The following is a 13,447-nucleotide window of genomic DNA, read 5'->3' on the forward strand; positions in this document are numbered from 1 at the left end:
GCCCCTCTGAATATCCCTGGGTACCTAAAAGCTTGTTGAGTTCAGCTCCGAGTGTGTGTGCATGTGTGCCTGCCTGCGTGTGTGTTAGGAGTGAGGGGCAGCTTTGTTTACTGGCTAAAGTAATAATGACCTGAGTTTAATTCTGGGATCTACATAGTGGCAGGAGAGGAGAGGACTGGTTCCCAAAGGTTGTCCTCTGACTTCCACATGTACATACATACATGTTGAGAAAAGGGTGGGAGGGGGGAACCAACTCTTTTCTCTTTTGGGCTTGTCATAGGTGAACACCCTTCAGAATTGGTTGGCAGAGTTCAACATGTGGCTGCCGCCTCCTGAAGCCCTCCCAGCCGACAGCAAGCCTGAAGAATTCCAGCCACGGTTCTTTAAAGTTCATATTTTGAATGATGAGCATAAGTAGGTGGCCTACTCCGTCTTCTGTCACTCATTTGAGACTTCTCTGGGACTATTGAAATATTGTCTCTGTCTTCCCAGATTCTTTTTGATTTCTGATGTTTCCGTTTCTCTGTTCTTGCTTACCCTCCGCCCCTACCCCCACCACACAGCTGTTGAGTAAAGTCAGAGTTACATAGCCTTGGAGGTGTGAAGTGTTTTTGTTCTACTCTAGAATGCTTTTCTTTCATAACACATCTGTAGCCTGTTCACATTTTCTGGTGTATTCCGTAGTAAAAGTCAACATGATACAGCGAACTGCAGACTCTTCTTTGAAACACTGGTGTGTAGTTAGCCTTTAATAGTGCAATTTCTAAAACTTTGAAAAGTGCAAACGTTGGGTATGTTCTATATTTAAATAGAATCACTATTTACATTTTCTCAAGTTAACTTGATTTCTAAAAATCTAAAGTGACTTCTTGGACCAAGCCAGCTACCCATGCTTTCCTTGTCTCATCGGTACAAAGACTGCTTTTTGTGATTTGGTCATGCCCATTAAAATGAGGAGACTCTGCGTGACCCAGCAGGTGGCTGGTACCTGCACTGCTTTGTTGGATTTCAGACGCATTAGTTCACATACAGTTAGTGCAGTGCTGGTTTGAGTGGAGTTACTGCCAAGGGTCTGTGGCTCCCCGTTGTCTGGTCAGGTGAAGTGTTGCCCTTTTTCCCATGACTTGCATTACTACAGGAATTACCTGCAACGCTCTCTAGAATGTTGCCTTGTAACTGTAGGTAGATGTGCAAGGGCTTAGCTTTTTTTTTGCCCTCTTCTCACTGGTTCAGCCATCTTCCATGATCCAGTCCAGTATAAATTAGTATTTCTGGGATACTAGGAAAGTTTTTGGTTAGCTAATTCATCTTATGCTTGCTGCCAAATGAAATTTTTGCCAATAAAGTATTCCAAATATAAGTCAATGCAGCTTTGATTAAAGAATTCTTCTTGATTAGCAGCAGAGGCAATGATGCTTCCTTTCTTAGAAACTAAAAGCCAACTTTATAGAACAGTTCCTATCTCACACAGTTCTCTCTTCTCACTCCTGCAGGACAGTGGCATCCCGTGCTAAAGTAACAGCTGATTGGATTTCGGAGGGTGGAGTGCTGCTGATGGGGTATGAAATGTACAGACTGCTCACTCTGAAGAAGTCCTTCACCACAAGTAGACCGAAGAAAACCAAGAAACGCTCTCACCCAGTCATCATTGATCTGGATGAAGAAGATCGGCAGCAGGAGTTTCGGAGAGGTGGGTGGCTTACCCCGGAGATGGTCCTCTGCTATGGCAGGGGTGAAAGTGGCCAATATTACCAGTTAGCTGTGATCTGAATTGTTACCATGAAAAAAGCTAGCTTGGTGGGACAACCTTCAGTGCCTTTTAGAAAATGATACATTTTCTACAAGCCACATCTGGGCTCAGAAGACTTTCCTTGTCTTTGTGTTTGGGTCTGACTCACAGGACAGTTGAGAAAGCAACCACTGCCATTACCAGTTCATAGAGATACTATGAGAAAGTATTAAGAAAGCATAAATTGTTTATATTCATATAAGGGCTAGCCATAATGGATTACATACTTAAATCCTAGCACTTGAGGCAGAGACAGGCAGGTCTTTGTGAGTTTGAGGCCATCCCTTTTTATATAGAGAGTTCCAGGACAGTGAGTTCCAGGATACATAGTGAGAACCTGTCTTAAACAAAACAAACAAAAAATCCTCTAAAGCTAATATAAAGATAGAAGAGTAATGCTATTTGCAGATTTATAAAACTATTCTATTCTATCTTAAAAAAAAAAATTGGGAGCCTGGCGTGGTGGCCTACACCCATAATCCCAGCACTTAGGAAAGCAGAGGCACACGGGTCACTGTGAATTCAAGGCCAGCTTGGTCTACAAAGCGAGTCCAGGACAGCCAAGGCTACACAGAGAAACCCTGCCTTGGGGAAAAAACAAAACAAAACAAAACTAAAACTGGGTCAGGGCTGGAGAGAGGACTCAGAGGTTAAGTGCATTGGCTGCTTTTCCAGAGGTCCTGAGTTCAATTCCTACAACCATATGGTGACTCATGACCATCTGTAATGAGATCTGGTGCCCTCTTCTGGCCTGCAGGCACACATAGAGCAGAACATTGTATACATAAAGTGTGTCCAGGACAGCCAAGTCTACACAGAGAAACCCTGTCTCAAAAACAAAACAAAACAAAAAAGCCAAAGGGGAACAAAGAGCACTTGTTGCTCTTCTAGAGGGCACAGGCTGTTCTCTGTGCCCACTGGTAGTTCACTCTAGTTTCAGGGGATCCAATACCTTCTTCTGACCTCTCTAGGCACAAAAGTATGCACATGGTGCACAAACATACAGACACTCACTATTAAAATAAAATGAATACATCCAAAAGTCTTTGAAAATTTCACATAAAGTATTTTAGTCACATTTACCTTCCTCCTCCAACTCCTCTCAGGCCTGCCCTCTCCACCCTCACCTCCCTGCCCCTATCCCTGCAGCTCAAATTCAGTTTTTGTTGCTCTTGGGATGGATGTGGTGGGCCCTCCAGGGGTGATATCATTAAAGAAAACTGACTGGCCCTCTCCCAGTAGCTACCAAATACCGGTAGCTTCTCAGCTAGTGTTGGGATTCCTGCCCACCTTTCCTTCCCTACGTGGGGAGTTTGCCTGGCTTGAATTCACCCAGGTTTTGTGTATCTGTCACAGTAATTGTGAGTCTCTACGTCCAGTTGGTCTGTTATGTCCAGAAAACATCTATTCCTTGAAGTTATCTACCATCTCTGTCTCTTACAGTCTTTCTACCTTCTCTTCCACAAAGATCCCTGAGCTGTGCATGCATGCATGGGTCTGTCTGTCTGTCTGTCTGTGATATGTACATTCCATTCATAGATGAGAAACACCAGTTTCTTATTCTCTGCATGGTAACCCATTGTGGGTCTTTGTGCTAATTGCCCTTTGCCAGGAGAGCTTCTGTGATGAGGTATCTAAGAAGAACTGACTTGTGGATGTCCATTCTATTTTAAAGAGCCTTCGTTCATTGAAAGTTTTTAAGGATTTAGAAGCCATTCATTTTATGTCTTCATTCTGTGGTCTGTATGTTCTGGCTTTGCTTCTGTGGTAGAGAAAGCTGGGGTGAATGTGCCTTTTAGCAGTACCTGGTGAATAACTGTGAGATGTTGTCTTTAACAAGCTCCTGTCAGCCTTCAGAAGGACCCAAAATGCTGGATAGCAGGAGCCCACTGTGGTGTCTGAATTATTACTATGGATTTCACCCAGCTGTATTTTCAATCCTAGGCTCACAATTTGTGAAGACTCCCCTCTTCGCTCTCCAACTGATTTAAACCCTAGGGTTACAAGTAATTTCTACTTTTAGCTTGACAATGAAAATTTAAAGTGAATTAGTGAAGTAAGGAAAGGAGTGGGGATAAGAAGCTGTGCATGCAAGAGTCAGTGGCCAGGTTAGCATCACACAAGACACGCAGGAGCTTGTCTGGCTGGTTCCCTTTTACCAATGGGGCTGACTCTTGCTCTGCTTCCCTGCTTCCTTCATTTCTTCTGTCTCTTCCAGGGTTCTCCCCTGCTTCTCATATTATTGCCCAAGAGCGGGCCCTCTCACCCTCTGACTCCGGATCCTCTTCCCTCCTTAGAGTTTGAGAAGGCCTTATGTCGCCCTGGTCCCGATGTGGTGATTTGTGACGAGGGACACCGCATCAAAAATTGCCAAGCCAGCACCTCACAGGCTCTGAAGAACATACGTTCTCGTCGGCGGGTGGTGCTGACTGGGTACCCTCTACAGAACAACCTCATTGAGTACTGGTGCATGGTGGACTTTGTGCGCCCAGATTTCCTTGGTACCCGTCAGGAGTTCAGCAACATGTTCGAACGCCCTATCCTGAACGGGCAGTGTATTGACAGCACACCTCAGGATGTCCGCCTCATGCGCTACCGGAGCCATGTTTTGCACAGCCTCCTGGAGGGCTTTGTGCAGAGGTGAGGCCTTGTTTTCTGAATTCTTAGCGGGGCATTGGGTATGCCAAAGCTATTATAACAGGGAAATGTTTCCACTGGAGGACTCTTCCTCGTGGGACAGCTGTGAAACTGAAAGAGTGGCAGATGGTGGATGCACTGTTTCTAGTCTGGAAGTCTGGCCTGTAAGCACTTGACTCAAAGTTATCCTTGTTGACTGTGGTGGCACATGTCTCCCAGCGTTCAAGAGCATGAGTTGAGTTATGTTTGAGGCCAGCATGGGCTACAAAGCAAGCTCAAGACAGCATTATCTAAAGTTGCTAAAAATGCCTGTTTTAACTTGTTTTAAAAAAGTAAGAATGAGCTAGCATTCTGACTTTGATAAAATATAAATATAATTCTAGAATATTACTTTTCCAGTTTCAGCATCCCAGTTGATGTAGTATGGGCTAGCCTAAAGCAGTTCTTCATCTCCTTTGGTAGGGGGGCAGGTATGGAATAGGAGAGGCGCGATGAATTGGGGCAAGAGCCTGGAGGTCCTTTGTCATCAGTTACTCAGCTAGTCATGACTTGGGACGGGTCACTTTGAACCATCCTGCTCTAACACAAGGATGCATTGCATGTCAGGAGATTTCCAGAAGATGGTGTGGCAAGAGAATACGGGCTTGTGTTTACCCTGTACTGGCTCATCCTGGCACAGTTCCTGGCTGTGCTTCCTACAGGTCACTTCTCACTTCTTTGCCTCTGTAGGAGAGGCCACACTGTGTTGAAGATTCACCTCCCTGCCAAAGAAGAGAACGTGATCCTGGTGCGGCTTTCTCAGATCCAGCGGGATTTGTACACACAATTCATGGACCGTTTCCGGGACTGTGGTAGCAGTGGCTGGTTGGGGCTGAATCCTCTGAAGGCTTTCTGTGTGTGCTGCAAGGTGAGTGGGGGCCTCAGGAGAAATGAATGGGAACTTGAGGGTGCATATAATTCCTAGTGGGAATCCTCAGTGAAGGAAGAATCAAGTAAGAAGCGCTGCCTCCATTAACAGCACTGGAGACACCTCATTGTATGCCACAAAACTTCTAGGGTACTGCTCAATGCCCAGTGCTTCTGTTAGGAGCATAGCTGTTGCCTTGCTTGTGGTGCTGAACCCCAAAAACCATCCTTTCTTACTGACTTTCTGTTTTGGAAAACAAGGGTGATAGAGGACTGTTATGAGGTGGAGGTTTTTTACTGCTATATGACTAGGGCTAGACCTACTGGCATATGCCTTTAATGCTAACCAAAGGAGGCTGAGGCAGGGCATAGTGATTTAGGATACTTTGAGCTCTGTAGGTAGATACTGCCCCCCAAAAGTAGAAAATAAGTGAAGTTATCCAAAGTACTTTCTGTTTGATCTGTATTTAATGGTTGAGACCTTTTATCCCTGCTTTGGTCCTATTTTGTTTCTTTGACCTAGTGTCTCTGGTTATATTTTTGGCAGATCTATTAGGTATTGTTCCTGATTAAAACTCCTTAAGTAAGTCAGCTGAAGCTATAGCTCTGGTGTCAGGTGGGGTTTCTTCAGTCATTCACTCACTTGTTCGTTTGTTTGTTCGTTTGTTCGTTCATTCATTCATTCAGAGTCTCACTGTATAATCCAGGCTGTTTGGGAACTCAGATCCTTCTGTCTCAGCCTCCTGAGTGTGGGGATCATGGGTGTGTGCCACCACACCTGGTAATAAGTAGAATTTCAAAATCTCTCTTTTGTCTTTTCACACGAGGCTATGGGCCAGGCAGTGGTGGCGCACGCCTTTAATCCCAGCACTTGGGAAGCAGAGGCAGGTGGATCGCTGTGAGTTCGAGGCCAGCCTGGTCTGCAAAGCGAGTCTAGGACAATCAAGGCTACACAGAGAAACCCTGTCTCAAAAAACGAAAAGAAAAAAAAAAAAAAAGAAAAGAAACAAGGCCATGTTGTCTTGACTGGCCTTAAACTCTTGGCAATCCTCTTCCCTTAGCCTTCCAAGTGCCATGACACATGGCTTTCAAAATACTGCTTTTGTAGCCACTGCCCTGACCAGAGCCAAGAAATAAAAGCAAAAATGCTCTTTTGATAATGTTCTGGGCTAAAGTGTCCTTCCTTCTTTCTCCTTTGCCAGGAATTCTCAGCTTTTCCTAGGAATTACATATAGTCATCTGTTTTGAATAGTAGCTGAATGTACCCCACAATGAAAACAAAGCATTCTTGCCCTGTCTGAGTTAAGCTTGAAGTGCTAGCGACACAGCCTTTCTGACTATACACCAAATACAGTAGCACTTGCCACTCATGTGTCATAGTCATCAGGGCCAGCAGGTGCAAGCTGTATGACTATGAAGGATTTGGGGGTACAGTAGTTTTGGCTATACAGTGTGAACTGGAGCAGCTGTTTGAGCATGCCTCCATACTCCTTGGGACACCCTTGCAATGCTCTCTGCTCTATACCCTTGCTTTGTTCAACTTTAGATCTGGAACCATCCTGATGTGCTGTATGAAGCCCTCCAGAAGGAAAACCTAGCCAACGAGCAGGACCTAGATGTGGAAGAGCTTGGCTCAGCAGGGACCAGTGCCCGCTGCCCACCCCAGGGCACAAAAGTCAAGGGAGAAGATAACACTTTGGCTTCCTCCGTGGGAGAAGCAACCAACAGCAAGTTCCTACAGGGAGTTGGCTTTAACCCTTTCCAGGAGCGAGGCAATAACATCGTTACATATGAGTGGGTGAGTCCAGCAGAGCCATCAGTAGCCATGATCGCTTCTGAGGAGGGATGCTAAGGACCAACCTGGGGAGAGTATAGTGTTACCAGTGCACTGCACTGTGGGGCCTGTGCAAAAAACTCCAAAGGTATAGTCGGGGGCCACTGCCTGAGAGGAGAGAACTTTATTTCTGCTCATCCAGCCTTGGATCTGCTCCAGTCTTCTTCACTTCTCTATGGCAGGCCAAGGATCTTCTGACTAATTACCAGACTGGAGTCTTGGAAAACTCTCCGAAGATGGTACTTCTTTTCCACCTGATTGAAGAAAGTGTGAAGCTTGGGGACAAGATCCTTGTGTTTAGGTAAGAAGAGGGCTTCATGTCTGTATGAAGGGATGAGTGCAGCATCTACAGAGAGAGCGCAGCTAGCTTCATACCTGTACTCGCCTTTCCCAAGCACTTGCTGTTAGGGTTTTCCTGCATCCCAGCACCCAGCCTAGGTTCTTTCTTTGGGAAAGGATTGAAAGCTACCTGTTGACATCGGAGCTCATATTCTAGATCTTCAAGTCCGACTGTAACCCAGACCAAACCTAGCTTTTTTTTTTTTCTTAACATTTATTATATATTTATTTATTTATGTTTAAAATTTTAATTTTGTTTTACTTTAAATTTTTGGAGCTGGGAGTTTAACCTGGGATCTCATGCATTCTAGGCAAGCACTCTAGCATTGATCAGACTTGGCAGCTAATGCCTTTATGTTTTGAGTTGTCCTGCCAGCCCTCCTTGGGTTTCTGAGACAGCACTTATATAGTCAGGCTGGTTTGAATGCCTGATTCTTCCACCTCCACTTGCTGTATGGTGGGGCTATAAGTGGGTGCCATCACCCCTGGCATTATTTTATAAATTTTTGAGATAGAGTCTCACTAAGATGCTGGGCTGGTGTTGAATTTTCCCTGAAGGTGAGATTACCAAGCGCAACCAGTTTTTACATTAGTCTTGTAAAAAGAAATTCAAAAAATAAAAGTACAAATAGTCAGTGGTGTGTGGTGGCTTTCGTCCCAGCACTTGGGAGAGTGAGGCAGGTGAAACTCTTTCAGTTCCGGGACAGCTTGGTCTAAATAGTAAGTTCTAGGACAACTAGAACTGTATAGAGAAATCCTGTCTCACAAAAATAAAAACACAAACAAACAAACCCAAAAATCAGAACAAAACAAACAGAAAGACTGTCTGTGGCCTGTGAAACCTAACATGTTTTCTATCTTGCCCTTTATAGAGCACATTTGCGGACGCTTCTGTCCTGCTCTCTGCCCTTTCTAAAATAAGATTTTACAGTAAGGCCAAGTAAGTGACATGATTTTTGCCAGAGTCGCCCTCTCAGTCTGGCTGGGACTTTGAGTCTCATCAAGACCTGACCATATACAAGGAAACAGGCATGAAGTTGGTTGCTTTGATCACATTATGCCCCACAGACACTTTGGTTTGGGAGCCTCAGATGGGGGCTTCCACCTGTGACAGTATGTGGCGATTCACACATGCCCCCCTGGTTTTCACACTGCTTTTCAAGTCCCAGATCTCAAAATGTTTTGAGAACAGTCAAATGGATCTGTCTCCATAGGAAGATACTTAAGCTTGCCTGTGGCCCACAGTTAGACTCATTTGTATCTCTATGTAGTGTTGGGTTGCACTACTGAATACTACTAAGCATTGAGTTAAACCCCAGCATCTTCAGTGGAGAGGTTAAGGAATCAGAGAAATGTGTTTTTTGTTTGGTTGGTTGTTCGGTTGGTTGGTTGGTGGCTTTGGCTGATTGGTTGGTTGGTTGTTTTTCTGTTCTGTTTTGTTTTTATGGGTTGGTAGTAATAAGTATATGATTAATTGTTCCTATAACGAGCTAGGGAGAATATCCTTGTTGTTTTCGGTGGAGTTCCATTTTATAGGGAGTAGGTTGTGGGAGCTCTATTTGGAAGGTTGCACAGGAGTATAAGAACAAGGTTCCTTGGGGCTTGGGAGCCATCTGAATTACTTTTTCCCTTTCAGCCAGAGCCTTTCTACCTTGGCTCTCATCGAGGAGTTCCTAGGGAAACGAGACATGCCCTGCCTGCCTGGTGCTGAGGGGCAAGGAGCACAAAAGTGGGTTCGAAATGTCAGCTACTTCCGTGAGTGTATTGCTGCTTTTATTTCTGGAGTCTTGGCAAGATGTATTTAAGGCCTTCCTTTCTTTCTCTCTTTTTTTCTTTTCTCTGACTCCATTCTTCTTCAAGTGTGTAGAACTATATGATTAGTCAAGAAATAGGGAGACACTGGGAAGCAACTTTTAAGAAAGAAGCACTACTAGTACTGGAGAGATGGCGCAGGTGCTGAGATCAACAACAGGTGTGGCCGTGCGCGGCTCAAAGCTGGCTTCTAAGGAGAGCGAGTCACTGTGTAGGTGTGGCTGGAGGAACCTTCTGGGAAAGATGAGAATTTTGAACATTTAAAAACACTGTGGCCTAATGACCATCCAGGTCAGAGTAAGCATAAAGCTAGATCATATTTTCTCTGTGGGGAGCTAAATACCCCCAAGAAGATAAAAAGTTTGTGAGTGTGTATGTGGGGGCAAAATTCTTTTTTTCAGAAGTGTAATTTATAGGTACATAAACATGTATATATTATAATATTAATATTTCATGAAAGACATGATGTGATTAAGAAAAAGGATTCCTTAAGTGAGTAACAATAAAAAAATACAAGTTGAGAAATATTGACCCTATCCTGTTGACATTTGGGTGTTTGACCTGGGTATTGTAAGACAGCCAGGATTGTCCGTGGCGTTTTTTTCCAATTTGACGTCAGTAGCATCTTCAATTTTGAGACCTAAGAATGTCTCCAGTCATTGCCAGATTGTTCCATGAAGGTAGGAGGGTGGAGAAAGAACCCTTGAGAATCACTGGCCAAAAGAAATGATTTAGAGAAACGGCGATTCAGAGTTTGCGCGTTCTATAGGATTGTCCAGTGAGACAGCAGTGAGCTGTGCTTCAGTATTACAAAACTCAAGTTGGAAAGTAGGCTGGGTTCCTGCCTGAGAGCATTGGTGCCAGGCAACTAAAGCCAGGCTTCCTAGAACAGTAGTAATTCAGTGCCTCAGCTGGCAGTCATACCTTTGCCGCATGTTAGCCCTCTTCTCTTATGCTGCTTCATAATTGAAGGTGATGTTTTTTCCACTTGTTGAGTTTTGTCTTTTTGTTCTTTTTTTTTTTTTTTTTTTTAAACTTTAATCTATGTACATTGGTGTGAGGGTGTCAGATCTTGTAGTTACAGACAGTTGTGAGTTGCCATGTGGTTGCTGGGAATTGAACCCGGGTCCTTCGGAAGAGCAGGCAGTGCTCTTAACCACTGAGCCACCTCTCCATCCCTGTCTTTTTGTTCTTAATGAATAACATTGTTTTAAGTCTTTTTTTGTTTTGTTTTGAGAAACGATCTCATTACGTAGCCATGGTTCGCCTAGAACTCACTATGTCGAGTTGGCTGACCTCAGACTCTCGTTAGGGCTTGTTCTGGCTCTGCGGGGCTGGGATCCAAGTTACATCACTACACCTGATCCTTCTGGTCTTTTTTTCAATCTCTTAGCATCAAGAGCTTGAAAAAAAAAAAAGCCAGTCTCTTGCTGGGCCTGGTGGCATAAACTTAGCATTTAGAGGCTGAGGTAAGATGATAGTGAGGTGAACCATCATATATAGTGCCTGGACTGTATAGTGACGCTGTTTAAAAATACACAAAACCGCTAGGGTTCCTGTGCTCACTGTGAGTATCAAATAAAGCTGAATGGCATCCTGCGTCAGTATTTTCTAAGTTCTGTGGGTGAGTCTAAGGCACTTGGAAATCTGGATTCATTAGAGGGGAAATGTATTTTATAGGTTATCTTTGGGTTTTGGTTATTGTAGACAGAGTTTCTGTGTAGTCCTGGCTGGCCCTGAACTCAGAGACCTGCCTGCCTCTGCCTCCTGAGTGGTGGCATTAAAGGTGTGCCCCACCACTGCCTGGCTGTATTTCATAATTTTGTGTTACGTATGAGAGTCATGTGAATAGTTTCACAGTGCTGATGTCTAGAAATTATCATAGACTTGTGGTCTGCCCGATGGATGGATCTGAGCGCTGTCGTCTGTTTGTTTTTAAAACACATTTGCAGGGCTGGAAAGCTGGCTCAGAGGCTAAGAGCTCATGCTGCTCTTGCAGAGGATCAAAATTCAGATCCTAGCATCCATGTCAAGCAGGTCACAAACATCTATAGCTCCCGCTCCAAGGGAATCCAATACCTAGGGCCTCTGCAGACACCTGCACTCATATGTAAATACCCTCTGCAGATACAGAAAGACATATACAATTAAAAATAAAGTAAATATTTTTTAAAACCCAAACATTTGCCCAGTGACTTTGCTGAGTTTCTCTGCCCTCATGTGTTCATTTTTGTTTGTCTTTCTTTTTCCCTAGGGCTAGATGGTAGCACCCCTGCCTTTGAGAGGGAGCGGCTCATTAATCAGTTCAATGATCCCAGCAACCTCACCACCTGGCTGTTCCTTCTCTCTACGAGGTGAGTTTATGCAATTTGCCACCTGGGCAGGTACCACAAAGGGTCATCTAAATCTGAGAAGGGATCTGCTCAGGTTTGTTATGGAGGTATCATACTGTCACAACATTCTCTGAGACCTTTATTAGTAATTGCCATAATTAGATTTTCTTTCAGGAGTGCTTTATGGCGAGGGGTGCTTTTATCACATAGATAATGTGATGAATGTAAATTAAAAACACTTTAAAAAGAAAGCACTCGGTTCCAGCAATCAGGAGGCAAGAGGATTTTGAGTTCAAGGCCACCATGAGCTCTGTCAGTGAGTCCTGCCTCAAAACAAAACAAAACAAAACAAAACAAAAATTTAAAGTGTAGTGTAACTGTAAAAGGCTGGTGTTTTCTGTCTCATGACAAGTATTTTGCAGGCTCAGTAGCTTTCTACCAACATAATGTTCAACAGCGTATGGGTTCTTTTTTGTTTGTTTGAAATAGGTTCTGATGTAGCCCATGCTGGTCGTTAACTCCTGATCTTCCTGCCCCTATAGCCCATATATTGGGACCACAGGCTTGTTTCACCCCTCCTAGTATATAGGAGTCTCTCATCCCTTTTAGGTATTAAAGTGAAAATACTGGAGATGTGTTATGTGCAGACGTTCCTGCTCACTAAGGACCAGCACTCTGGAGCTACTGTGTAGGGCTTTTTACCTTTTACAAGAGATGGAGAGCTGTAGACACTGTGGTATTGGACATCAGGGCACACAGCTCAGTGCTTGAGGAGCAAACATAGTGTTTATCAGAACAACAAAATTCTTGAGTTTATTGTGATTAAGACAGAGTGGTGCTGGGGTAGGAGTCACAGAGGGCAGAGCTCATTAGAAAAGCATCTGTACGACTAAGGGCTCTATGGTTGTTGACTTCTGTTTTCAAGGGCCGGATGCTTGGGTGTGAATCTGATTGGTGCCAACCGAGTGGTGGTATTTGATGCTTCCTGGAACCCTTGCCATGATGCTCAGGCAGTATGTCGCGTATACCGTTATGGCCAGAAAAAGCCCTGTCACATCTACCGCCTTGTGGCTGATTATACTCTTGAAAAGAAGATCTATGACCGGCAGATTTCCAAGCAGGGCATGTCAGGTGGGCTATTTCCCAGCTATTGCAGATGCACATCTATACCAGCTGCTCTCCTATAAGGCATCGGGAATGTACAGGGAGCAGCAGGGCCTGGGGACACAGGCAGGCTTTGAATCACAGAATGCAGAAGTCCCGCCCATGTCATTCTATCAGGCCACTAAGGAAATTGACCTCAAATTGTGGAAAGTAGGTTTAATAATAGAAGCTAGTAGTTTTTCTTCTATGTTTCCATTTTTCCAGGATCCTCCACCTGTCCTTTGACTTATGTATGTGGAAGACTTTTCCTTACTGTCACTTAAGACACTTTCTCTCTGCTGACCTTTATAGAAGCGTTTTCAGTTGTCTTTGACGTGTGCTGACTTTGTTCTTATCTTTTTTGGCTAGATCGGGTAGTGGATGATCTAAATCCAATGCTGAACTTCACCCGGAAGGAAGTGGAAAACCTGCTGCACTTTGTTGAGAAGGAGCCAGCTCCCCAAACATCTTTGGATATAAAGGGGATCAAAGAGTCAGTCTTGCAACTTGCCTGTCTGAAGTACCCTCACCTCATCACCAAGGTAAGAATCTAATGCACATGAAGCCCTTAGTATGACAGACTCCATCAACGAAGCCTTGTTTGCAAATCTGCTTCCTTCTGACATGGTTGTTTAATGCACACAGTGGGTCTGA

The 13,447-nt window shown here is 44.2% G+C and overlaps 1 protein-coding gene across 1 annotated transcript in view; it reads left to right on the forward strand.

The window, feature by feature from the left end:
• The window catches only part of RAD54L2 (RAD54 like 2), a 93,531-nt gene that overhangs the window by 63,529 nt on the left and 16,555 nt on the right, over positions 1-13,447 (forward strand). The window contains exons 8-17 of the mRNA XM_084752573.1: positions 281-414; positions 1,494-1,690; positions 4,087-4,429; positions 5,156-5,333; positions 6,879-7,130; positions 7,349-7,467; positions 9,142-9,260; positions 11,572-11,671; positions 12,576-12,781; positions 13,163-13,335. Of these exons, the coding sequence (XP_084608699.1) occupies positions 281-414; positions 1,494-1,690; positions 4,087-4,429; positions 5,156-5,333; positions 6,879-7,130; positions 7,349-7,467; positions 9,142-9,260; positions 11,572-11,671; positions 12,576-12,781; positions 13,163-13,335 (1,821 nt within the window). The remainder of the gene's footprint in view (positions 1-280; positions 415-1,493; positions 1,691-4,086; positions 4,430-5,155; positions 5,334-6,878; positions 7,131-7,348; positions 7,468-9,141; positions 9,261-11,571; positions 11,672-12,575; positions 12,782-13,162; positions 13,336-13,447) is intronic.

Source organism: Acomys minous, assembly GCF_964271855.1.
Source record: "Acomys minous genome assembly, chromosome: 13".
Classification (NCBI taxonomy): domain Eukaryota; kingdom Metazoa; phylum Chordata; class Mammalia; order Rodentia; family Muridae; genus Acomys; species Acomys minous.